This window comes from Brachypodium distachyon, chromosome 3, assembly GCF_000005505.3.
Source record: "Brachypodium distachyon strain Bd21 chromosome 3, Brachypodium_distachyon_v3.0, whole genome shotgun sequence".
NCBI classification, from domain to species: Eukaryota; Viridiplantae; Streptophyta; class Magnoliopsida; order Poales; family Poaceae; genus Brachypodium; species Brachypodium distachyon.
In genome coordinates, this window is record NC_016133.3 from 36062558 (window position 1) to 36085461 (window position 22904).

Genomic DNA, 22904 nt, shown 5'->3' on the forward strand with positions numbered 1-22904 from the left:
ACGTCGATGGCTTCTGCGGCAACTACTGGAACAGCGACACGGCCGGCGCTTGCTTCAGGAGAGCAGTGGGAAGATTTGGGAATTTCTGAGGTTAGGATTAGGGATTTAAGCTGCGGGTTAGAACTCATATTTTTCAAGGGGGGCAACGCAAGATTCCAGAAGCCGCAATTTTGCAAAAAGAACCCCCCGAGCCACGTCAGATGCCAGCGTGGCCTAATTTGGTCCGAAATTGTCATTTTGAATTAAAATGACCCAACTTGTCAAGTTTAAGGAACCATTTTTCAAATCCGCGAGTTTATGGTTGAAAGTAAACATGGCTGCCAAGTTTAAGGATCTCCAATGCAATTTCCTCACATTTCAGTAATCCTTCCTTGCCAACATGTAACTTGGATCTTTATTCGTTCCCATAAACTAGAAATTTAGACAAATTCTGGAGTAAATCTGCACCACCCAAAGGAGCACAAGTAATGCAAAATTATTCATCATCGTGATGATGGCAGCAGCTGGTCGCCAGTGTCCAGTTACCAGCAGCAAGCATCAGCCTTGCTTGCTCAATTATCTGCAGGTGCAGGGTCCAGCTGCTGAAGAATGGCCAGCAGCTTGGGGTCCCTGAAATCCCCGACCACCAAGCTCGCCCCGGCATCCATGAGCACCTTCTCCGGGTTCCCGGTGGTCAGCCCCACCACGGCCACACCAGCAGCGACCCCTGCCCGGACCCCCGACGACGAGTCCTGATCACACAAACCACCGGATGAAAACAAACATGGATCCATCCATCACAATTGACAAGACTAGTAGCTAGGTAGAGAATCATCCACTGTGATCTGATCTCCATTGGATTACCTCGAATATGAATGTGTGATCGGGCGAGGCGCCGATGAGCTGCAGCGCCCTGAGGTACGGGTCCGGGGCCGGCTTGGCTCTCTCGCACTCGCTCCCGATGACGAGCACCGGGAAGAAGCTGGTGAGCCCGAGCAGCGACAGCACCAGCTCCGCGTTCTCCCTCGGCGCGTTGGTCACCGCCGCGCGCTTCAGCCCACGCCGCTCGATCCATCCGCACAGATCCTGCAGCCCGTCTAGCCCCTTGAGCTGTCCCGTCGCCATCCTGCAAACACCATGACCATGTCTCAGCTTCAATCTGAAACGAATTCTGTGTGGCTGTGGCTGTATTTTGAAAGGGAAGGTGAGATGGGGTTGGTTACTTTCTGAAGAGGGCTTCCTTGCGGTCCATGAAGTCCATGGCCTCGGCGTGGTCGAGGTCGGGGAAGAGCGCGCCGGCGAGGGCGTCGTTGTGCCAGCCGCTGATGTTGGCGCTGTAGAACTCCTCCGTGATGGGGACGCCGCCGTTAAAGCCCACCTGCGGGGAGATGGAGATTCGATTCACAGACCGGAGATGATTGAGCCCCAGAAGGCCAGAACAGCTCAGATCGGAGATGCGAAGCGCTGAACGCACGCACCTGCTGCAGGAGTTCGCGGAAGGCGAGGAAGTGGAAGGGGTCGGAATCGCAGAGGGTGCCGTCGATGTCGAACAGGACCGCCTCCAGCGGCGCCAGCTTCGTCAAGGCGGCGCTGCTGCTGCTGCTCCATGCCATGCGGATTCAGGTTCGGGAAGTTCAGTTCAGAGTTAAAGACAACCGCAAGCAAAGCAAAACAGAGGACTGACGCGGTGCGTGGTTCGTTCGTCCAAGGAAAATTTGGAAGGGGCCGTGTGGGTTAGGCTCACCTGTCGCCGGCGGCGGTCGACATGTTCGCGGCGACGCTCCGGTGAGCCAAGCGAACGCCTCCGCTGCTGCTGACGCTGATGCGAGGCGAGAATGGCGGTAGGGAAGGTCGAGAGGCCAGATGAGCAGGGACGGGCCAGTAGTGCAGCGGATGGCACACGTGTGGGTGCGAACCGCGCATCAGCCGGGGAGTACCAATAGGGGAGAAGCTCGTCGGCAATTTCCTCTCCGCTGCTGCTGGCTGGGTATCCAACCTTGACTGAACGAATCGAATCGAATATGATTCCCGTTCACGAGAACAAGATGCCAGCGAGCAGCCAGCGACGTACCACTCCTGACCTTTGGCCCTTTCTTTTCCGGTTCTGGTCTTCTCCGAAAAGCTACTCTTCTCCAGTTTTTTGGAAAAGCCATTTTACTTTTTTTTTATAGGTTTCTAAATAAATTAGCAAAATTGCAAGCTTCTCCAGTAAGTCGACCAAGTTGGTAGAAAGATAGAGGAAGAAGGATGATTTAATGTAAAAATAATACTAGTATATCATATTAAAACACTAATAGCAACCGCACATATCTTGTAATCTCGAATTTAAAAGATTTGGACCTTGTCAACCCAAATGGAGGGAGTGACACTTTTTTTTAGGCTTTCCGCCAATTTTTGCAAGGAATCTTATGTCTTCTACCTAAAAATACAAATGTGTTTTTTAGGAATATGTAAACACAAATGATTCATCGTTGGGTTCAATCTTTTTAAAAAAATCATGTGCAAGAAAATTTATGTTTGGTCAGATCATTAAAAAAATTATATGCAATACCCACCAATTAATAAATTTTTTAAGAAAACATGGTAAAAAAATTCTTATGCAAATCCACACCAGTTAATTCGGAATGGAGGGAGTAGTATTTTTTCTTTTTGCTTATATGTGTTGGGAGACCGAGGAGAGAGACACCGACATAGCACCATCACCCACAACCTGTAGCAAAACTTTGTATCAAAAACCATGAAAGGTAGAACAACAATAAAGCATAGTTGACACTTTCTATCCCCTTCAGTATTCTGTCAATTGTTTTTAAACCATCCAAAAAACACTAAATTTGTGAGATAAGTAGATGGATGAGTCTTACAATATCCATTAAACGGAGGATATAAATTCCCCATCATCACTCACCTTTTTTCCATGGTTTATACAGGTGGCGGGCCTTAAAGCATCACCCGTTACTAATATACAGGTATTTTGTGTTTTCCATTTAATTGTAATATACAGGTATTTTGTGTAACTAAAATGGTTTATAATTTTATCAATATGATATACTTCGTATAAAAAATGGATAGGTGTCATTTTAAACCATATAAATTGTAATTGCTTCACAAAATATCCCATTTTTTGCACTTGGCTTCAAACACACAAACATGTTTATACCTGATAGTTCATATAAGTTTGTACTACATCATTCTTTTTCAAATGCTGCTGTTGGGGAAGTCGTTGCACGGCTCCCCTGGATCCATCGCGGCGCGACGGGCAGAAGCGGTGAGGCGATATGCTCTGTTCCTTCGCAGTCGTAGGAGGAAGACGGGAGACGAGGAGCATGCCCACGACAAAGGCATCGGGGAAGGTCGCTGGGGCGTGCAGGAGGCCGCGACGAATCTCCTTGGCGCCGCAGAGGCGCAAAACAGGCTGCGGCCGGCCTTCTCCAACGCGGCCATGGACGTTGTGGGGCCATCTAGGCGTTCTTTCACCGGACAGGGACAGATCGGGTCGTCTCGGCGCAGGCGCCCTCATCCGGGTGCTGGAGGCGTAGACGCTTGGGGATGAGCCGTCCCTCTGTTTGTGTGCGTGGAAAATGTTTCGACAGGGTGGAGGTGGGGGCATGGAACGAACGTTTCCGGCTTTCTCGGTTTCGATTCGGTTCGGGGGGGGGTGGGGGGGGACCACCAACTGTAATTTAACATATTGTAATAAAAATAGATTTGGAGACTTGTTTTTCATCATCACTCACCTTTTTTTGTTTGGTTCTCTCGAATCCAGGCAATGCAATTTTTTAGGGAAATTCATGCAAATGTTCGTGTGTCACATAAATGATTAACAGCACGAGTTGAAAGAATTTGCCCTCATAAATCAGATTCAGGGAATGCAAAATGTGCTTACGAGGTTCCTACTGTTGAAGTAACTGAAACTAAATCTTAATGAAAATCAGATCCCTCTGTACAGTACCGAGTTTCCTATCTTCCTGCAAATTGAGACGAACATTTAAAAAAAAGTATGAATCAAGTTCTGTTCATCGTTATCCATTGGACACCTTACTAGTCAGTTGTTAACCAGACAGTCCCTGGCTGATTGTGTGACACCTGCCAGACCAATCGCCGTGAAGAAGTTGACGGCGAATCGAGTATTCCGGACAGAGTCAGCGGGGAAAAGGGCATCCCGGACCGCGGGGTCTTGGTCGTTCAACCTCCGGCTGAGCAGCGGTACCCCGAGCTGCTCCGACAGCTCCTGGAAGAGCAACTTGATGAATATGTGCGAGGAAGACGTGGTGTCCTCCTCCGTCAGCCTGACGCAGCCGGCCAGCACGCGGCGCCACGAGACGGCGTCCGTGGCCAGCAGGTGCGCGTAGAGCCTGGCGCTGCCTCGCAGCTCGTCGGTGCCCATCCGGTGCGTGTTCGCGTAGAGCCGCGAGAAGCAGGCCTCGAAGCCGGCCTGGTACGCCCTGTGGTGGACGCCGCAGAGCCTCTGCGCGAGCAGGCCGTAGTAGCGGGTGTATGTCCTCTCCTGGCGGCAGCACTCGATGAGCATGGCGCACAGCTCGGACTCCTGGCCGGGCCTCACGACCGACATCAGCTTGTGCCCGGCTTCCTCGAAGCCGACGGCTGACATTATCGTCAGGTATATCGTCCTCTGGAGGCCGACCAGATCGGTCGCGGTCTCGTCCTTGATCATCACCTCCTCCTCCATGTCTCGCTCGTCGCTGCTGCAGACTTGTGCGTCATCTTCATCTTCAGAAGAAGAAAGGTCGCCTCCAAGACCAAGCATGCTTCTTTTGAGGTCCTCGTAGGCAGCCTCGTCCTGAAGGAACGTGGCGCTGAAGCTGAACACATCGAGGTGGCTCTCGGGGTCGAGACCTCGGCTGGAGATCTCAACTTGGTGCGTCAGTTGGTCCTCCGTCTCGACAAGGTCTAGCTCCGGCCGGACGGAAGGGTGCGCCCGGAACTGGGCCTTCCGGACGGCCAACAGTCCCTCGATCATGAACTCGGTGCGGCGCCTGTCGACCATGTTGCCGTCGCGGAGGATGCTCATGAGGGCGTCGAACACGGCGTCGAGCAAACGGGGGCACGCGTCGCGCAGAGTGGCGCCGCACTCCCTGACAACCCCCACGGCCACCTCCACGCTGCCGTCCGTGGGCCTGGCGAGCAGCGTCTCGAGGATCTCCAGGGCCAGCAGCTCGTGCGCCACGCCCTGGTTCACGAGGTGGGCGACGAACCTCGCCGCGGCCACCAGCTGGGGCTTGTCGTTGCTGTGCAAGGAGTGCCTGATGCGGATCGCGAGGCGGACCAGGAGGAGGCGGCCGACGCTGGGCAGCTTCGAGTTGACAACGGCAGCGAGCGCCGCAAACACGTCGGTGAAGGCCGGGCAGGCTGCCTGCGACTTGATGAGCGCGCGGCACAGCAGACCGCGCCCGCAGACGAGGTTCTCGGCGAGCAGCTCGGGAAGCACGTGCCGGATGTTGGCTGCCGTGGCCTTGTTCACCAGCCCGGTTATGCTCCTCCGCAGCGCGTCCCAGCTTTCTCTCTAGTACCTCGCGCCGGACTTGTCGACGTCGGCGGCGGCATCCAACGCATCTGCGCTAGGTCGCGCCATGTGGATCGATCCCCTGCGGACGATCGAGGAAACCTTCTTTTTCTTTCTTATTGATGAGTCGGTTCGTGCCACGACTCACCGTTCATACAACACGGCGATTCGATTGTTACATATATAGGTGCTACTCCGTGTGCGGCAAGGAGAGAGTAGTTGATTCCGATCCGGTCTTGTAAACAGTAAACTTACCCAAAAAACCATGCAATTTTTTTTTCTTCGGGAAACTACGTTTTTTAATTTTTTTTGAGAATCTTCACGAAACTACGTGGGGGTGGGGCACAAAGAAAGGCCTCACAGGCTAGAGGCCCAACGAACGAAGTGACTGAGCTCACACGGCCCACAAACCGAGCGACCCCGTCCGCACAATAATTCTCGCCCTCGCCCCCCCTTGCCCTCGCCGGAATGGCGTCCACGCTCGCGCCCCCTCGGTGGCATCACCCCCCACCGCTGACAACCGCGGGCAGCCCAGGCCGCCTCCTTCTCCACCTATCGCCCTCCGCCGTTCCCGCTCGCCGGAGGGCCGCGGCGGTGTCCCCGCGCGCCTTCTTCAGCCGCGCCGACCTCGACGGCCTCCTGCGTCGCGCGTGGCGGGGCGCGAACGCGGGCGCCGAGCGGTTCTCCTTCGAGGCGCGCCAGGCCGCGCAGCGCCTAGACGGGCGCTACTCGATCTCCCGCCGCGTGGCTGAGGCCGCGCGCGCGGCGAGGGAGCGCGCCGCTGAGATCGACGCCGAGCTCGGCGTTGGCCGCCGGTGGCGCTCATTCTCCGTCGACTTCTCCCGCAACTGGCCCAGGGTCCCTATTCTCTCTTCCATGCTATGTACTAGCTGTTACCTATTAGCGCCTATTACTTGTCTTGATTTGGGGCTAATTTGTGATTTGTGTTGCAGTATCGGAGGGAGCTGACTGACTTCCTGTCGACTCCTATTGGGAGAGCTTTATCTGTGAGTTCACTAGTAGCTTGAAATCCTTTTTTGGTTTGTATTAGTAGCTTGAAATCGATCAGGTTAACTTACTGAATCAGTTCTAGCTTCTGTGCTTCGTAATCAGTCGCATGCTTGCATAGATCATCACGGCTTCGATTTTGCTTATGACATGTCAACATGTTTTGCAACCGATACAACCTGCTGCTCCTTACTCCGGATAGTAGTAACGTGCAAGTCTATATAACATAGAAAAGCAGGTTGTCCATGACGAGTACGTGTGGGGTGAACCAAATTCTCATTGAATGGGATTTTTCCATTCGAAGGGGATCATACTAGTTTGTTCCTAAGCTCTGATCAGTTCCGGGATTTAGTTTCCTGTAGTATACTGTGTGCCAACTGTGCAGGAAGAATTAGTTGTTCGTAACACAAGATCAATTAATCTGCAGGCTTACTACTCTGACTGTGGGTTGCGGTGACTTTGGTATTGATCGGAATTAGTTGTTCCCAGCAGTTGATTGATATTCTCAAGCCTGATACTTCTTGTGAGGCTCTTGGATTCCTTTCCAAAACTACATGGCTAAGTTAACCAAAGCATGATCATAACTCATGAAACCCCTATAAGGTTAAGAGTGTGAAGATGACATGTTAAAATGCCATCAAAGATTGCTGCTGTTGAAATCATTCTCGGATGCCTCATAAGAAGAATGAAAAACCAGGAAAGGAGAGAGATAATCAAATATGTCAATTCATTTCTCTCTCTAGATTTCATTGAGAAGTTTATCCTAAACAAAATTTCTGTTAGTCCATCTTCCAGTCAGAAATCATGCTAACCGAGTTGTGCATGCACTTAATATATTGTTTATGATCCGAGCATTATTTATAAATAGTGCTAACTTCGAGTAGCTTCTCATGTCCGCTTTTATGTCTACTTCAATATTATCTTCTGAAAACAATTATATACCACCTGAGTACATTGTAGTGCTAACTATCTTCTTGTGCAGACACTCTTTTTCGTTTGGTTTGCACTATCGGGGTGGCTATTCAGAGTATTCATTTTCAGTACATTTGTGCTGCCTTTTGCTGCCCCTCTTCTCCTCGGAACCTTTGCTAACAGGGTTGCTATTGAGGTAAAAGGGCACCTGTCTTTCTAAATGAAGCCTGTTGTCCTCTACTCATTTTAATCACTCTTTAGTAAATCTGCAGCAGTCTGTTCTTGATTTATATAGTTTTCGCTGAATTGATAAAAGCTAGGAATTGTGTTTAATCCCTTTTGAGTGTTTGTGCGTATGACTTGGCACTTCACCACTTTATTGAAGGAAACACTTCACCACCGTAGATTCGGAGCTTTATATTTACTTCCACCCACATCTTTATGCTAGTGGTTCAACACAAAAGAAAATATGGCTGTTTGTGGATGGTTGAAGGATCATCTGCAGTGTTTCTGTGTGTTTTGTTCCCTACAGTAGTCAGCTATACCACCAGTCATGGCAGTCACTGATGCAACAAGTTTCATTTCCAGGGAACATGCCCAGCATGTAAAAGGCGGTTCGTGGGCTACCGCAACCAAGTCATCCGGTGCATGAATTGCCAAAACATAGTGTGGCAACCAAGCAGCAGTTCCTCCGGAGGGGCTGGCCGTTCAAGAAACTCAGAACCTGATATAATCGATGTGGAGTTCGAGGAGAAGTAAGAAAAACACGCAGGTGTTCCACCGTACACGGGCAGATCAAGGAAACGGAGAGGACGAGAAGACAATGCTCAGGTCGGGACTTCCATGAGCGGTCTTGTATATGCGGCCAGTTCTGTTATGTGTGTTGTACATTACGCGCTCATTGCGAGATGATGTTTGGCATGCGCAGCTCTCTTGTGGCGCATCCACAACTTGCTATTTTGAAAGTGCAGTAGTGAGCAGTTGTACTAGTAGTAATTTGTAGATCAATGACTTGAGTAATGAAACTTGCTAAGGCAAAAAAAGAACCCTCGTGCATACATGCTGTAGCTGTACTGAAGCTAGGTCAATACGAGGTTGCAGGGTGGAAACAATCAGCGAACAGTTGCAGATTTATGGGCTTCAGTTCAGTCGAGTCCATCCGCTGTGCAGTGAATGAACAGGTTGTTGCTTCGATCGCCGAACATGAGATGATTCATCCGGTCGACGCCGAGGTCCGAGATGGGCTCGATGGGCTCCACCTCCGCTCCCGTTCCCGGAGAAGACGACGGCTCCCGGGCGTGTTCATCTGTCAAAGAGTCAATCAACGGAGATCATCGTCAGCCCGCAAACTGACACCAACGGTTTCTGAAGATGTGAAGTGGCTAGAGCGGAAGCCGTCGGTTCTGACGGTCTGACCGGTGATTGTGTGTAGGCAAGCCGGCGGGGCAGCGAGGAGGAAGTTGGACGCCATGTACAGCACCACTCCCTGCGCCGCCGCCACCGCCACGAACGCCGGCACGGCGAGCGCCCAGTGCCTGACAAGCACAGCATCGGGTCAGCGACACGACACTGTTTCATGCGCACGCCGTGCAATGCAAGCGAACCGAGGAAGAAGCAACTGCGGCGCGAAGAGGAGGAGGAGGAGGAGGAGGAGGCGCGCACTTGCTTGGGTAGTAGGTGGCGCCGAGGGAACGGAGCCACGGCTCCGGCGCGTACGCCCACGCGAGGTACGCGGCGGCGGCGGCAGCCGCGGCGATGGTTCCCGCGAAGCCGTACGCCTCCGACGGCCTCGGGCGGCGGACTCTGGGGGTTCTTTCCGCTTGTCTGGGGCTCCACGGCCTCGCCGCCGGAGACTCCCTCGCGTCAGCCGATGGCATGGTGGTGATCGCGGTGAGGGTTGGGGACCGGAGACTGGGAGATCTGTACCGGAGGAAGACGGGTGCATCAAATACAAATATACTCCGTATCATAATTCACCTATTTTCACTGCTTAATAATCTAAAAATAGAATTAACTTCACCGGCTCGATCTTTTAATATAATCAAAATATTTTGATTATTTAACCGAATTTTTATTCAACACCTTCGACCTTGAACACACACGAAAAGACACGAAACAAACAGTACCGTCTCGAGAGTGTAACCAATAATTGAGGAGCACGCTTAACCTCCAACCTCATCTCTTGCATTGCCATCTTTATCGGCTCGGATTTCATTTGCACCTCCGTCGGAATCACTTTGCCACATTTTGGTCGACTTCAGTTTCATCTCAAATTCCAGCCGCACCTTCGCTGGTGCCACCTCTCGTCGTTCGTGTGTCTCTAACTCATCTTGTTTAGATAATTTCAAACGGCTTGTCACACCTCCGCCACACTCCATGACGACTTCACCGGTGGAGGCGTTCATGATAAAGACTATCCATGAGCCGCTCTAGGAGATCATGAGCCATTTGACATGACGGGATCACCAACCAGTGAGGAGAGTGACGCCGGTATCGGTTAGAATAAGCCATGTGTATGAAACCAAGGACCCACTATAAGCTAGTCGAGAGTAATACGAGTATCCTACTACATGCTTTGGTTGTGCTATGCGGAAATTTCCTCGTCTCCTTCTTTTTACTTCTCATCCCTTCTACCTTTGTCTTCCGTGTGATTTAAGCCTTTCAAAAGATCCTGACATGCCATGTGACCTTGCCCTAACAATTTTGTATAAAAGAGGCTTGTTAATTATCAGGTGTCTATTTGAAAATCTAAGTCACCAAAAATTATGCTCTTACCAGGTCCAGTAAAATTAAATTTCTTAGATACGTTTGGACCAAGTTGAATACGAGGATAGTTCGATCTTGATCAAAGGCTTACTTACATGGATGAGATTTAAGGAAAAAAATTCGAACAACTAAGATGGTTAATTATCATTATCATTATCATTATCATTATCAATGCACAATAACATTATGGAAAATGCTACACTGTGCCACATATACTTCATTTCATTTTTAGTTGCATCTGCTCACGACCAAAACAACACACGACGACGCCGCGACGCGACCGGACGGCTATGAGTTGGGCCGTGGCTCTTTTCCCCTCCCGCGTCTAGTCGTCCTCTTCCCGTTGTCCCCGCCCGGATGTCTCGCTGACGCCGCCGCCCAGGAGCGGCCAAGTCAAACCACCCACCACCACTAGCCGACGACAGCACCCCAAACCCACCACCTCCTCCTCCTCTCCATCGGCGGCACCGCTCGCGCTCGCCCACCCCGCCGCGCGCCTGGCTAGCCCCTCGACACGGTGGTGTTGAAGATCAGATCAAATCCCCCCTAGTCCATTAGGCTCGCTCCGTTGCTCGTCTTCCTCCTCGCGCCAGCGCCGCCATCGCTGCCGAGCGCCCCAGCCCCCTGGCTCGTCTTCCTCCACCGCAGGTTGATCTCCCCTCTCTCTCCCGACCGTTTCTCCTCCCAATCACCCCACGAACGGATTCCGCGCTTTAGCTTCCCGTTTCATCTTCCCCAATTCATAACTGAGGCGAAAATCAAGGTGGGGCGGCCGCACTACCTTGCCCTACCGGGTCCTCCGCCCGCCCGTGTGTGTGTGTGTGTGTGTAGATTCTACGGGACTTGCTTAGAGCGCACCTTCTGAAAATAGGCATCTGAAAGCTATACTATGCGTTCTTCAAAAAAAAAGCTATACTATGCTACGCTAGTTACGATGACTGGTCTGTGATTGCACATGATGAAACACTAATCTGATGCTTAAAACCGTCAGGCAGAAAGGATATATTATGATTCTCCTGTGATAAGCTCTTCGATCTAAAATATGCCTGGTTTCATTTGGCGCTGATCCTAATACTTATAATTCGATATATAACTTGTTAAATTTCATTGACTCCCCAAAAACCAAGTGTTGTTGATGTTACCAATTGGGATCATCTGATACTATTGACATCCATTAGGATTTGGCTAATTTCTTAGTATTTGGTTTGATTTGACACATCTCATTAATGTGACGTTTGTTTCAGAAAGTTAATGTGATGTCGATATCCTATGGATAAACTTTGCATTGCAATTGCCTACTTCATTTAGAGTGAATCATTATGTTTTTCCTGTGATAATTTCAGGTTCATGAGGGGCTCAAGAATGAATCCAGGTGACCATAGGACACGGAGCGTGATGTCAGTACTAATTGTGATGAGTTTGTGCGGCTTCTTCTATATACTAGGCGCTTGGCAGAAAAGTGGGACAGGAAGGGGTGATAGTATAGCACTGAGAGTGACAAAGGAAACCGACTGTACAATCTTGCCAAATTTGCACTTCGAGACCCATCATAGCAGGGGTGGTGTTAATCCGTTGGTCATGAACAGTAAAGTAATTGCGCCATGCCATATTCGATACAGTGACTATACTCCTTGCCAAGATCAGAGCCGAGCAATGACCTTTCCTAGAGAAAACATGACCTATCGAGAGAGGCATTGTCCTGTGGATAATGAGAAACTGCACTGTCTAATCCCAGCACCAAAAGGCTATGTCACCCCTTTCCCTTGGCCCAAGAGCCGTGAGTATGTTCCGTATGCAAATGCTCCATATAAGAGTCTGACAGTCGAGAAAGCTGTTCAGAACTGGATCCAATACCAGGGGGATGTGTTCAAATTTCCAGGAGGAGGGACAATGTTTCCAAATGGAGCAAGCTCTTACATTGATGAACTTGCATCAGTCATTCCACTTGCTGATGGCACCATTAGAACTGCGCTTGATACTGGATGTGGGGTATGTCGAATAAGCATATCTTTCAGTCATTTCCTGCCTTAGATATGTGTTAGCAGCTACTCACAATATCTATAATTATCTTCCTGTTTGCATCTTTGCGTAGTTTATGCTCTATTTCATATAGCACCAAGTTATTAGATGTTATTATCTTGTATACTTCTTACTTAGTCCAACCTCCTGGTATTTTCACATGTACAATTAGGTCATTTTCCTTGTTTTCCTTATGGTGGTACTTCCTTGCCATGAAGACTTGGACATTTTTGACCATGTGTAGGTTGCAAGCTGGGGTGCTTACCTAATGGATAGAAATATATTGGCCATGTCATTTGCACCTCGAGACTCACACGAAGCTCAGGTTCAATTTGCTTTAGAGCGAGGTGTTCCTGCTGTAATTGGAGTGCTTGGAACTATAAAGCTCCCATACCCATCTAGATCTTTTGACATGGCCCATTGCTCACGCTGCTTAATCCCCTGGGTCTCAAACAGTGAGTAGTGTCAACCATGCATTAAAATTGGAATGCTTGTGTCAATGATTATCTTCACGACCTATAGTATTTTACTTCCTGCAGGTGGGATGTACATGATGGAGGTGGATCGGGTTCTTAGGCCTGGAGGTTATTGGATATTATCTGGCCCTCCCATTAACTGGAAGACACATTACCAAACATGGAAAAGATCCCGACAAGATTCAGAGAAAGAGCAAAATATGATTGAGAACACTGCTGAAATGCTTTGCTGGGATAAAATCTATGAGAAGGGAGATACTGCTATTTGGCAGAAAAAGGCAGATTCAAATGGATGCCATAACAAGCATGGTCGTACTAGCAAGATGTGCAAAGTTCAAGGTGCAGATGACATCTGGTATGTTCACTATACAGGCATTATGCTACAGTATCTTTTTTTAGAAATGTACATTAATTTAATGATGGTAGCTTTATATGCTTGCTGTGAACTACTAACATGCATATCAACTCAAGCAATTAACTGAGACAAATCCTTACATAATCCTGAATCCATGGAATAAAACCTTTTATATTTTCTGTCCTTCCATCATCAGTTTTGTTAACCACATTTGTGTATATCACTTTAGGTATAAGAAAATGGAAGCTTGTATAACACCTTTGCCGGAGGGAGGACAGCTAAAGAAGTTTCCAGAGAGACTATTTGCCGTCCCTCCCAGAATTCTAGAAGGTACCTCAGGTGTTACAGAAGAAGTCTATGAGGAGGATAAGAAGTCATGGAAGAAGCATGTTGATACATACAAGAGGATGAACAAGTTGATAGGGACTTCAAGGTATAGGAATATCATGGACATGAATGCAGGCCTTGGAAGTTTTGCTGCAGTGCTGGATTCTCCTGGGTCGTGGGTCATGAACGTTGTGCCTACGATATCAGAGAGGAACACCCTCGGTATCATCTACGAGCGAGGCCTTATTGGCATATACCATGATTGGTGAGTTTGAAGTCCCCATGTTCTGGTGCTTATCATCAAATAATATGTTGAAACCATTCCTGAATTACAGTGGCTTCATGTTGTTGTCAGGTGTGAAGCCTTCTCGACGTACCCTAGGACATATGACTTAATACATGCGAGTGGGGTCTTCACTTTGTATGAAAACAAGTAGGTGATCTTGCTCTTCCCTGCTCATGATACAAAGGGGATCCTTGCCTTCTTCTAACATGATTTTCCTTCGGTAGGTGTGACCTGGAAGACATTCTTCTTGAGATGGATAGGATCTTACGTCCAGAGGGCACGGTCATACTGCGGGACAATGTTCATGTGCTGAACAAGGTTAGGAGCACAGTTGCGGGGATGCGGTGGAAGACCAAGCTACTTGATCACGAAGATGGCCCCTATGTGCCCGAAAAGATTCTTATTGCTGTTAAGGAGTACTGGGTTGGCCGCGAAGAAGAGAATGGATCATAGATTTCGTTCATAGATACGAACCTCACCAGATCGCAGTTGGGAGAGATGATACAGTCAACAAACAATGGTGATGATGCCCCGGGAGCTGGTTGTTCATATGGTTTACCAGGGGGTTAAATGGAAATATTAATTCACGAACTTGTTAGTACATATTGGCGGCAATACACAGTTACTGCGGTACTTCCCCTTTATAGTCCACTGTTAAATACAAACTGATACTACGATACTCTTGGTTTTGAGTTGTATGTGCATTGATTTGTACTGTCAAACTTTGTTAACTTTGACGGTTTGTAGAAAAACATCAACAACATCAGGACTATCATCAAATATTTTTCCATAAAGGATTTTTTTTTGTTACATCTGTTGGTGTTACGTACATCAACTTCAGTGTTTGTTCGGGTTGGTGAACTAAACCCAATCTGTATGTCTTGTTTCCTTCATCTATTGCCGCAAAAATGACTGTAAATACACCTCATTAAATATAAAATAATAATAGGGCAGTTGTAAATGAACTACTCCACGGACGGGGCTGCTCCCTGGTCCCTACATGTCCAAAGAACCATGTTTATGTGAGAACTGGATTGCCCTGCAGCCAATATCGCCGGTGGCTACAATCTGGCTTGATAATTGCCGAGGCAGCAACCCGTTCAAATACTCAAATTCACAAATAATGTTCGTAGTCCTTCCGTGAGTTGTGCCATTTTCAGTTTCTTCAACATGCCTCGTTCTTATCTTGCTTGATTGCTACAAACGTTTGTTCTTTTCCGAGCATGTGATTTTTTTTTCCAAAATGAAAAATAAATCGAGAAAGGCAACTGTTGTCATTTGAAGGCAAATTTTTATGGCAGATGGACTAAATGTTGAAAGAAGAGATCGGGAGATGCGATCAGAGCCTGTCGGGATGTATGCGTGTCATCACGTTGTGACATCAGGGGATTGACAGACTATCATACATAACATCATCACCTCGCATCAAAATCTTCGATCCGCCCAAGAAGACACAAATCGAACAAAAAACTAAAGAAAACAATTGAATCTGGATCAAATAAGTGGTGGCTCAGAACTTCTTAGAGGGTTGTGTTGCCAACACCGGCGCATCCGCCTCCGGCACAGGTTTCGTTCCTCATCGCCGACCGACCATCTACAATAAATCATCTAAAGAAACTAAACTCAAAACAACAAGCTTTTCTGAAAATAAGGGGAAGCTGAATGAATAGAAGTTTTGTTCTTCAAAACCGAAGAGAATCGATAAAACGAAAGAAAATTGAAAAGAAGTAGGATCAGATGGAACAATGAGTAGGAGATGCAAGGCGGCGGCTGAAGGCTAGCCACCCTGCGCCCTCCATTATATAGGGCAAGAGACGGGAAACCCTAGAGGGTCTGGGTTCTTTTTGTTGGGCTTTTGGAAGCCCAGACCAAGGATTAATGAAAATTTCAGGCTGTATGGCCCAGCTCATTGGGCCAAACTTTCTCTCTAATACTCTTGTAAAAAGGATAAATCTGATTGGTCTAAAAATAAAGGGAAATAAATCAATCTGATTTTGAATAGTCAGAAGAACTTAGTCGATTTTTCATAAGCCTTTTTTTAATATCCATGTTTGAGCCCACAAGGGCTATGGTTCAAAGTTTGGGAAAGCGGCAACACATTCGTCGGTCTTCAACTTGCCGGTGGGGATGTGTCTCGACCTACCGGCGGAAGCTGTAATTTTTCTGACCAATGGCTTTTGGTAGGTCTTTGTTTGCCATGGACTAACGGCAGTGAGACTACGGCAGCGCAATCGGCATGGAAGATGACTCCCCCATCCCGCCTATTTCTTGTTATTACGGTGCTTCATACTATGGGAGACGTCTGGAAGATGGTGTGGTCCTCGCGGATGTAGCCTTCATCATCGAGATGGTCTTCCGGGCTCCGATTCCCCTCAAGTTATTCCGTCATGACGGAATTGGCAGAGCGTCGATGTTAATTCATGTCGTCTTCTTGGGACAATGAGGATAGGGTTTCTTGTCGTGCGTTCGTATCAGCGAGAAATGGTGTCAAGGTCTTCATATCAATTAGACAATGACAAATATGACTTCGGGATGCCGGTCCTTAAGAGCATGTGGACGAGGATTTTCCGGTTGTCATCGACAAGGTTAGGCCGGCTCCAATAGGAGAGCAGTTACAACGGCACGCCGTAGGCTCGTTCTAACAACGTAGTGCTCGTTCAATGGTCCAGGGACCTCGATGTGTTTTTTATTATTTTGAGATGTTTTGTACTTCTAGTTAACCTTTATGATTGATATGTCATTTCGCAAAAAAAAAAGACTAAAGTGATTTCTGACTAATGTCAGAAGGTCCACATAAAAATGAGTATTTCAGATTGGAAATAACGATAACCCCATTAAAAATATGACAATTTCATACACATGTAGACATGCCAAACAAATCTCTAAAAACATGCCAAACAAATGGTCAAAGATCAGACAGCATCTATCATCTTTTATTTTATTATGCTTTTATAAATGAAAAGGACACAACGCCAAGGTTTCTCCTAAGTTGTAGCCAATGAACATAATTTGCAGCGACAGCAGGTTTGTTGGCTCCGGGCTCCAGCCATGCAAAACCACAGCCCACAGAGCTAATGGTTTCACCCTTTCAAAGAAACCATAGTAAAGCTGGAAATGAAATAAAGAACTATTGCTAAGTCCACTCCGTTGATCTTGGAGCATTGTAAGCAAGAATGGTCCTTCGCGCATTGCAGCACAGTTTCCTGAATCTTGCGGATCTTAAGTCATTAGTTACTTTTTCAGTTTTTCCTGACCTTCAGCAAAGGTGGCTGAGCCTAGTCTTGGGTGAGATCTGCCACGAAACAAAAGAAAGATGATCAGTTTATTTGGATGAGGAAATAACACTACAAAGGAGTAACCTTTTCTGAAACAATCACGAGCATGCATGTGTGCCGAGCACACAAAAACATACGATCTGCATCGATGCAAATACTACAAATATACAATCATATGTGAATTAACGAGGTGTGATATGCAAGTCAAAGATTTATAGATGACTCAAATCTGCGAATTTGAAACAGACAAGAACATGATGCTATGTCTAGTGAAGAAGCAATCTGTCTGAACAAGTCAGATGGATCTAGTTATGTTTGTTTTGCTTTCAGTCATGTTAAATTGTCAATAAACACTACAGGAATCTGGTGCAGTGTACTCCGTACATAATTTGTAAAAAAGTATACGTACATTTATGCACCAAACAAAAATAGAGGTGGCTTCAAGAAATAAAGAACTGTACTTCACCTGGGACATAAGCCTCATTGAACATGTCATTCAACCGTGAGTTCTCCAGGCTCGGTACTCTTTTCATCTTTCTGTAACCGAGAGGCAGGCAAGATAGATCTGAGTTGGGTGTTCTCCATGTTTGACAATAGTTGTGTCACAGTCTTAATTTGAGAAGCACTGCAAGGTGTGAAGTTTAAATGATGATGTTACTAGAGGTGACACTGAATAAAAATAACATCAAATCGTGCAGTTCGTTGAAACATGTAAAAATTATTGTTAAAAAGCTCTGTGAATAAGCTAAATTAGTTCCAAAGATTCTTTTAACATAATAATGGGTGTGTAAATGACATGAAGTTGTGAAAGTCACCTTTGTAGACTACTGTCCATAAAAGCATCCAAGGAAGAAATTACATTAGGTAGTTGTTGTAGCACCTAGAATATATTAAGATACAAATGTTAATAACTACATTCCCTAGGCAAAGTAATTTCACATCAATGCAAAAAGGGACACCTTACTTGCTCTGTGTTCTTTGTAACAGATGCTTTTGCCAAGAGATTCTTTGGAAGTTTTGCCAAGTGGACCTGTAACCAAAAGGATACCGTCTTAGCACAATAACACATAAAACTATTCCTTCCAGGCACAGACCACAGAATCACAAATATATCAACACTCCTGAATTCAGTGTATTGGCATATATCTGCAGTTGCAGGCTTGTAGCAAGTAAATAAACTCGGATATATTGGGGTATAGAAGATTATTTTGAGGAATCTGGGGGACAGAGGATGATCGCAGCCAGGAAGAGTTCCACTTCCACGAGCATCTGAGTCTAGTGGTTCAGATCTATGAGGTCTGAACTAGAATGAAAATATACAAACAATCTAGCCATGTAATATCATTCTGCATATGAACACCACAGAGCAGTATCTTTGTAACTTTTTCAACACTGATCAAAGCTCTCACTACTCATCAATGTCGATAAATGTTAGATGTGTCTTGACCTCATATACTAGATCATAAAATGCAACAAGGCAACTAGGATTTGGTCATAAATGCGTACATTCAGGCATCAAGACCTAATTACAAGTAGTTATGACTAAATCTATATCTATCATAAGATTCACAACATTGAGGGCACCTAAAGAACAATTATGCAGGAATCAGCATCCTTTTGCTGCCAAATTTTCCCAGATTTGACAAATCGTTGCTTTTGATCACATCCAAACGGATGGGAAACAGCAAGGAACTCGTAGACGACAAACTGGAACAGACGAAGGATTAGAGGGAGAGTGGGGACCTGGGCAGGGGAGGACTGCTCCATGAGGTGGAGGAGGTTGGAGGTGGACTGCACCGACTGTCCTATCTGCTCCGCCACCGCCGCCTTCGCTCCGCCTCCGCCGCCCGCCGCCGCAGCCATCTCCCACGTCGTCGTCGTCGTTGTCGCACACCGCGGCCTCAAAATAATTCGAAGCCCAGCCCAATAAACTGTAACATGGGCCACGTGGGCTGTCCATCTAAGGACCCATTTGTAATTTGAAACATTTTCAGAGGTGTTGCATACAAAATTACCAATCCCCTCTAGAAGACGACACGCCCCCCACCGGCCGGCGGCGAGGAAGAGGAGGAGAAGATGGCGGCGGCGGCGCGGGGGCAGAAAGCGCTGGCGACGCTGGTGAAGTCGTTGCGGAGCGAGCCCATCTCCAACGCCAACGCCCCCAGGCTCAGGCACCTCCCGTCTCTCAGGTATGCATCGGCTCCAATCTCTCCCCCCTCCTTCTCGTTCTCTCCTGCTTGGTAGATACTGGTGGTTGATGTGTGCTTGATTTGACCGGGATGTGGATTTGGTGTGATCAGGAGGACCTTCTCGCTCTACGACCAGATCAACCTCATCGACAGCGTCCCCGAAGACCAGCTCCGCTTCCAATCGTAATTTCTTATCACATCCAACCTGTTCCATTTCAATTCTTTTCAGCTTTTGTTGTACGATAGGCAGAGTATATTCTTCAAGTTCTGTTGTTACTCCCTCCGTCCCATAATACGAGGCACGCATGCATCCTTAGATCCTCAATTTGATCAATTAAATATCCATGTTTTTTAACCAAAAGGACTCCGTACATCATTAGATTCGTTATCGAAAGAACTTTCTAATGATATGATTTTTAATTATTTAATTTATATTTAGTTAGCTAAATTGATGATCTAGGGATGCGTGCGTGCCTCATATTATGGGACGGAGGGAGTAATTTGTTGAGTGCGTGAAATGGGCACAGTTTAGTCTGCAAGATACATTTACTCCCGATACAAAAGAACAGGTTGCAAAATAGTAATTCACAAGTCTCTCCACAAGTTTGGGTGGATCAGTGTATGGAATTTTAGTTACAGAGTGTCCTCAAGGGGCCTGACTGATTGATTAGATAAGGCCATCGACAAATGCCCGTACTCAAACAGGTGTTCTTAAAATTAGATACCACCTACTATGTCATGTGTGTTGTAGCTACTTTCGTTGTAAATGCAATGCAAGATGTCCATATAATTAAATCAAGCGAGGACTTCTAGAACTATGTGTTTGCAATTAATGTTATGGAATAGTATTTTGTGGCATATGTAGTGAGGCTGAAGTTTTTTGCTAGAAGAGGAATATACAAATGGCTGCTTCTGACCCTTTTCCTTTTTTTAATCCTTTAGTTACTGGAGTAGGAAATTGGAATATGAAGTGGATCTTGTGCTGCTATGAACATTTTTTCAGTGTTTAACGCTAACTTCCACAAAATTGAATTGATACCTTTTGGACTGAACGAAAAGGAAAGCAACATGTTTGAGCAAATGTTTTGGTGCACATTCATCTTTGCCTCTCGAATGGTCAAGTTATTTTTTTGTTCCTATTTATGATGCAAAGTGGAGGAATGAAGTGCAGTAGCCTATTACTGAGAAAGCAGAATTAAACTGTTTTTTTAGGTTCAATTGAAAACTGGGAGAGCTGCATCAGTTTCTCACTTCCTCGTAAGAGAATCACTTTGCAGTTTGCACTACCACTGGTGGGTGGATAGGACTGATTTTCTCACATTCTCCTTTAATTTTGCCAACATTTCTGTCCTTTTCTTACAATCATCCTGTCAGTCTTGCATATATGCAGTTGCAAGAGTAACCCGCATTGCAAAAACTAGTGACTTGGAGCGCACCTGAAATTTTGCCATGTCTTAGGGGCTTGTCAGTGGCGCATCCAGGATTCTCTGAATAGGTGTATAGAGTTTTAAACATTAGTGTCCACTAACTAAGTAATATTAACTGAGAGATGGTTCCATGGATTAACTATAAGTAAGATAACTGACAGATGGTTCACAGAGTTTTAAACATTTGTAAGTACACGTTTCGAAGGAAACAAAGTTGTGCTAGAACAGAGAATATGCTTCCCCTATAATGTAATCTACTAGTAGTTAAGCTTCTGTATCCATAGTTCCACTTTCGCACCACCAGGCAACTTGATTTTTAATTCTTCTGATTCACGCAAAAGTATACTTCAAAACTATCATGAACAGCTGAGAGAGGTAGAGCGATGGGTGTGTTGGGGGGCATATGCGACACAGCGACAGGCCGTGTGGTTTGAAAACAAATAGACTTCTAGGAGAAATGGAGGAGAGGGAGCTGACATGAACTCACTATTTTTGCGAATTTCTGAGCTGATTTTCTGGGGTATCTATAGTGTACCTACTTAATCTTTGTTTTCTGCCAAAAATATTGGGTGTACATCTGTACACCACCAGTCTGGGTTTGCTCCTGGGGCTTGTCATGCTTCCAGTTTTATGTATTGTTTTGGAAAAAAAAATCAGTAAGCTTTCTCATTTAGTGCTGTAGAACTTGTATATTCAGTCAAATGTCTCAAGTTTGTCCTACATTTGCAGTTACGATGACACTGGATTCAAGATTAACAATGTAAAGTATGAAGGGAGCTTGCTGATAGTAGAAAACAAGATAATGACCTGGACACCCAAAACATTTGCAGAGATAACTGCTGAAAGGTTTGGTTTACACTTCCCCCATCTTCTTTGTCTTGAGCGATGGCTTAATAAAGGACCATGTGATGCTTGTTTTTTTGCACTTCTGCCATTGAATCTATTCCTGTGTATCTATTCTTTACTGACAATTTATCTTTCCTTCGATGTGCAGTTTATCGATCTTCAAAGTTGTGCATCCAATCCCAGGTATCTTTACCAGTACACTACAGTTATTCATGGCATTTCCTCATGCTAATGTCATCGTTTGAAATGGCACAAGGGTGCAATTTTCACATTTACATTTGTTAGGTTGAAATGAATAATGTTTGTGTGTGATGTTGCTGTCTGATTCATAGTTCTGTGATGGGGCTCCACATGTTTCTCTGGTTTCTGTCCAAGTACATAAAAAAAAACTTCCTCCGACGGGTGGACAGTCCTGTTATTCATATTTCTGGATCAAACAAATCTTGTTTGGTTCATAACATCCTACATACTGTGCTTCTCCAGAGATTCTAATTCTTGGTTGCGGGAGTCAAGTCCAGCCGGTCAGTCCTGAGCTGCGCAAGTTCATTCGGTCAACTGGGATGAAACTGGAAGCCATTGATTCGGTAGAGATCAAATTCATTTTCCCATCTGTTCCATATACAATCTCTTGTTGAAAACCTCAATCTGGAACAGAACTTGAGTACCTAAGATGCAAAGTATTTAGCTCTGCATGTGTACCTAATACCTCATTTTCTTTTCCCAGAGGAATGCGGCTTCAACTTATAACATTCTGAACGAAGAGGGGAGGCCAGTTGCGGCCGCAGTTCTTCCATTTGGAGTCACCTCTTGAAACATGAGCAGAAACGTTGAGTCTTCCCCTTGGAGTCAATAGAGCTGACATGAGAACTCGCCTGTATCGGTATCCGAACATGTAACAATGACAAGTGTCGTTGTCCACTCCTCTTTTTTTCTTTTCTTTTTCCCTTTGGAATGATCACTTTTCTTGTAATTGCAGTAGAGAAAAAACACAAGTTCCTAGCGTGCCTCAAAATAAGGAGGGTCGTGTTTTGTATTGGTCGTCGGGCGTTTGTTCTTGGGTCATGTTGGTCCTCGGATTCATCCGTCATGTTGTGCAGCCTTCCTCTGTTTCGTCTCTAGTCAAACAAAACACAACGAGTCAGTTCTTAATTGCACGGTGCTTTCTCTCAGTCTGATGTCTCCTAGTGCGCATTGTAAAATCGTCCACGTGATGAGAAAATAAGACATACTCCTACCATCTTCGGTGTTTTCTTTTTATTCCTTTGGCTTCCGTTTCAACATAATTTATCTTCTCTTCTGACTACTCGATGCTACTTATAACTTAGAACGTACTCCTACAAGAAAATTGCTTTGCTCCAATCATCTGCAGCAGTTGATTGATGGTGTAGAGAAAAGAATCTGCTCTCATGTGATCTCCGGAACTTTGGGGAACCATGTACGCCTAGGCGAAGGCCTGGAGCGGCAGATGCACACATACTTGAACATGATACAGCAGTAGAGCCACGAGGATTCCTTTTC

At 46.3% G+C, this 22904-nt stretch overlaps 7 protein-coding genes and 2 non-coding genes across 10 annotated transcripts; 3 read left to right on the forward strand and 6 right to left on the reverse strand.

Annotated features, from left to right (window-relative positions):
* Positions 1-265: 265 nt before the first annotated feature.
* LOC100831053 (haloacid dehalogenase-like hydrolase domain-containing protein Sgpp) lies at positions 266-2071 on the reverse strand. Of its 2 annotated transcripts, none has more exons than XM_010236715.3 (5): positions 1724-2071; positions 1458-1575; positions 1203-1357; positions 844-1105; positions 266-731 (listed from the first exon to the last, which is right to left on the reverse strand). In XM_010236715.3, exons 1-5 carry the CDS (start codon positions 1900-1902, stop codon positions 552-554), a joined length of 894 nt encoding a protein of 297 aa, XP_010235017.1. In that variant the 5' UTR covers positions 1903-2071; the 3' UTR covers positions 266-551. The 2 variants fall into 2 exon arrangements, with proteins under 2 accessions (XP_010235017.1, XP_003574363.2); XM_003574315.4 differs by having other exon boundaries at positions 1458-1578; positions 1724-2070.
* A 1877-nt stretch (positions 2072-3948) lies between these two features.
* On the reverse strand, positions 3949-5491 carry LOC100841856 (pre-mRNA-splicing factor cwc22-like; the record flags this gene model as incomplete). The annotated part of the gene is made up of 1 exon (XM_003572057.2): positions 3949-5491. A coding segment is annotated over one exon (1470 nt), but the record flags the coding sequence as incomplete, so codon positions are not given.
* Positions 5492-5891: 400 nt separating this feature from the next.
* LOC100831966 lies at positions 5892-8463 on the forward strand. The gene is made up of 4 exons (XM_003574318.4): positions 5892-6358; positions 6454-6507; positions 7491-7616; positions 8009-8463. The coding sequence occupies exons 1-4, from the start codon at positions 5969-5971 to the stop codon at positions 8177-8179; spliced, it is 741 nt and encodes a 246-aa protein (XP_003574366.1). The 5' UTR covers positions 5892-5968; the 3' UTR covers positions 8180-8463.
* Positions 8433-9373, reverse strand: LOC100842149 (phosphatidylinositol N-acetylglucosaminyltransferase subunit P). Its single transcript, XM_003572058.4, has 3 exons — positions 9083-9373; positions 8837-8955; positions 8433-8726 (listed from the first exon to the last, which is right to left on the reverse strand). The coding sequence occupies exons 1-3, from the start codon at positions 9295-9297 to the stop codon at positions 8566-8568; spliced, it is 495 nt and encodes a 164-aa protein (XP_003572106.3). The 5' UTR covers positions 9298-9373; the 3' UTR covers positions 8433-8565.
* A 1125-nt stretch (positions 9374-10498) lies between these two features.
* Positions 10499-14459, forward strand: LOC100831356 (probable methyltransferase PMT2). Its single transcript, XM_003574316.4, has 7 exons — positions 10499-10834; positions 11530-12175; positions 12450-12660; positions 12745-13036; positions 13266-13628; positions 13719-13796; positions 13874-14459. Exons 2-7 carry the CDS (start codon positions 11534-11536, stop codon positions 14100-14102), a joined length of 1815 nt encoding a protein of 604 aa, XP_003574364.1. The 5' UTR covers positions 10499-10834; positions 11530-11533; the 3' UTR covers positions 14103-14459.
* Positions 14460-14984: 525 nt separating this feature from the next.
* Positions 14985-15073, reverse strand: LOC112272117. The gene has a single exon (XR_002965813.1). It is a non-coding gene; the product is annotated as a small nucleolar RNA snoR14 (small nucleolar RNA).
* Positions 15074-15155: 82 nt separating this feature from the next.
* LOC112272112 lies at positions 15156-15234 on the reverse strand. The gene has a single exon (XR_002965809.1). It is a non-coding gene; the product is annotated as a small nucleolar RNA U61 (small nucleolar RNA).
* A 1291-nt stretch (positions 15235-16525) lies between these two features.
* LOC100832258 (tobamovirus multiplication protein 2B) lies at positions 16526-18833 on the reverse strand. The gene is made up of 5 exons (XM_003574319.4): positions 18668-18833; positions 17889-17954; positions 17740-17804; positions 17391-17549; positions 16526-16941 (listed from the first exon to the last, which is right to left on the reverse strand). Exons 1-4 carry the CDS (start codon positions 18785-18787, stop codon positions 17417-17419), a joined length of 384 nt encoding a protein of 127 aa, XP_003574367.1. The 5' UTR covers positions 18788-18833; the 3' UTR covers positions 16526-16941; positions 17391-17416.
* A 97-nt stretch (positions 18834-18930) lies between these two features.
* LOC100831656 (NADH dehydrogenase [ubiquinone] 1 alpha subcomplex assembly factor 3) lies at positions 18931-22555 on the forward strand. Its single transcript, XM_003574317.4, has 6 exons — positions 18931-19113; positions 19225-19296; positions 21270-21386; positions 21535-21569; positions 21870-21970; positions 22111-22555. The coding sequence occupies exons 1-6, from the start codon at positions 19001-19003 to the stop codon at positions 22195-22197; spliced, it is 525 nt and encodes a 174-aa protein (XP_003574365.1). The 5' UTR covers positions 18931-19000; the 3' UTR covers positions 22198-22555.
* Positions 22556-22904: the final 349 nt, after the last annotated feature.

Excerpts from the sequence above, each read along its gene's own strand:
- LOC100831053 (XM_003574315.4), bottom strand. The coding sequence starts at position 1,902 with ATGCGCGGTTCGCACCCACACGTGTGCCATCCGCTGCACTACTGGCCC. Across the intron at positions 1,106-1,202 it reads AAGGAAGCCCTCTTCAGAAA|GATGGCGACGGGACAGCTCA; the intron begins GTAACCAACCCC and ends TGGTGTTTGCAG. Across the intron at positions 732-843 it reads ATCACACATTCATATTCGAG|GACTCGTCGTCGGGGGTCCG; the intron begins GTAATCCAATGG and ends TTGTGTGATCAG.
- LOC100831966 (XM_003574318.4), top strand. The coding sequence starts at position 5,969 with ATGGCGTCCACGCTCGCGCCCCCTCGGTGGCATCACCCCCCACCGCTG. Across the intron at positions 6,508-7,490 it reads CTATTGGGAGAGCTTTATCT|ACACTCTTTTTCGTTTGGTT; the intron begins GTGAGTTCACTA and ends CTTCTTGTGCAG. Across the intron at positions 7,617-8,008 it reads CTAACAGGGTTGCTATTGAG|GGAACATGCCCAGCATGTAA; the intron begins GTAAAAGGGCAC and ends TTTCATTTCCAG.
- LOC100842149 (XM_003572058.4), bottom strand. The coding sequence starts at position 9,297 with ATGCCATCGGCTGACGCGAGGGAGTCTCCGGCGGCGAGGCCGTGGAGC. Across the intron at positions 8,956-9,082 it reads GCCACCTACTACCCAAGCAA|GCACTGGGCGCTCGCCGTGC; the intron begins GTGCGCGCCTCC and ends TGTGCTTGTCAG. Across the intron at positions 8,727-8,836 it reads TTGCCTACACACAATCACCG|ATGAACACGCCCGGGAGCCG; the intron begins GTCAGACCGTCA and ends ACTCTTTGACAG.
- LOC100831356 (XM_003574316.4), top strand. The coding sequence starts at position 11,534 with ATGAGGGGCTCAAGAATGAATCCAGGTGACCATAGGACACGGAGCGTG. Across the intron at positions 12,176-12,449 it reads CGCTTGATACTGGATGTGGG|GTTGCAAGCTGGGGTGCTTA; the intron begins GTATGTCGAATA and ends GACCATGTGTAG. Across the intron at positions 13,037-13,265 it reads CAAGGTGCAGATGACATCTG|GTATAAGAAAATGGAAGCTT; the intron begins GTATGTTCACTA and ends ATATCACTTTAG.
- LOC100832258 (XM_003574319.4), bottom strand. The coding sequence starts at position 18,787 with ATGGCTGCGGCGGCGGGCGGCGGAGGCGGAGCGAAGGCGGCGGTGGCG. Across the intron at positions 17,805-17,888 it reads TTACAAAGAACACAGAGCAA|GTGCTACAACAACTACCTAA; the intron begins GTAAGGTGTCCC and ends AATATATTCTAG. Across the intron at positions 17,550-17,739 it reads ATGGACAGTAGTCTACAAAG|TGCTTCTCAAATTAAGACTG; the intron begins GTGACTTTCACA and ends CACACCTTGCAG.
- LOC100831656 (XM_003574317.4), top strand. The coding sequence starts at position 19,001 with ATGGCGGCGGCGGCGCGGGGGCAGAAAGCGCTGGCGACGCTGGTGAAG. Across the intron at positions 21,570-21,869 it reads AGTTGTGCATCCAATCCCAG|AGATTCTAATTCTTGGTTGC; the intron begins GTATCTTTACCA and ends GTGCTTCTCCAG. Across the intron at positions 21,971-22,110 it reads AACTGGAAGCCATTGATTCG|AGGAATGCGGCTTCAACTTA; the intron begins GTAGAGATCAAA and ends TTCTTTTCCCAG.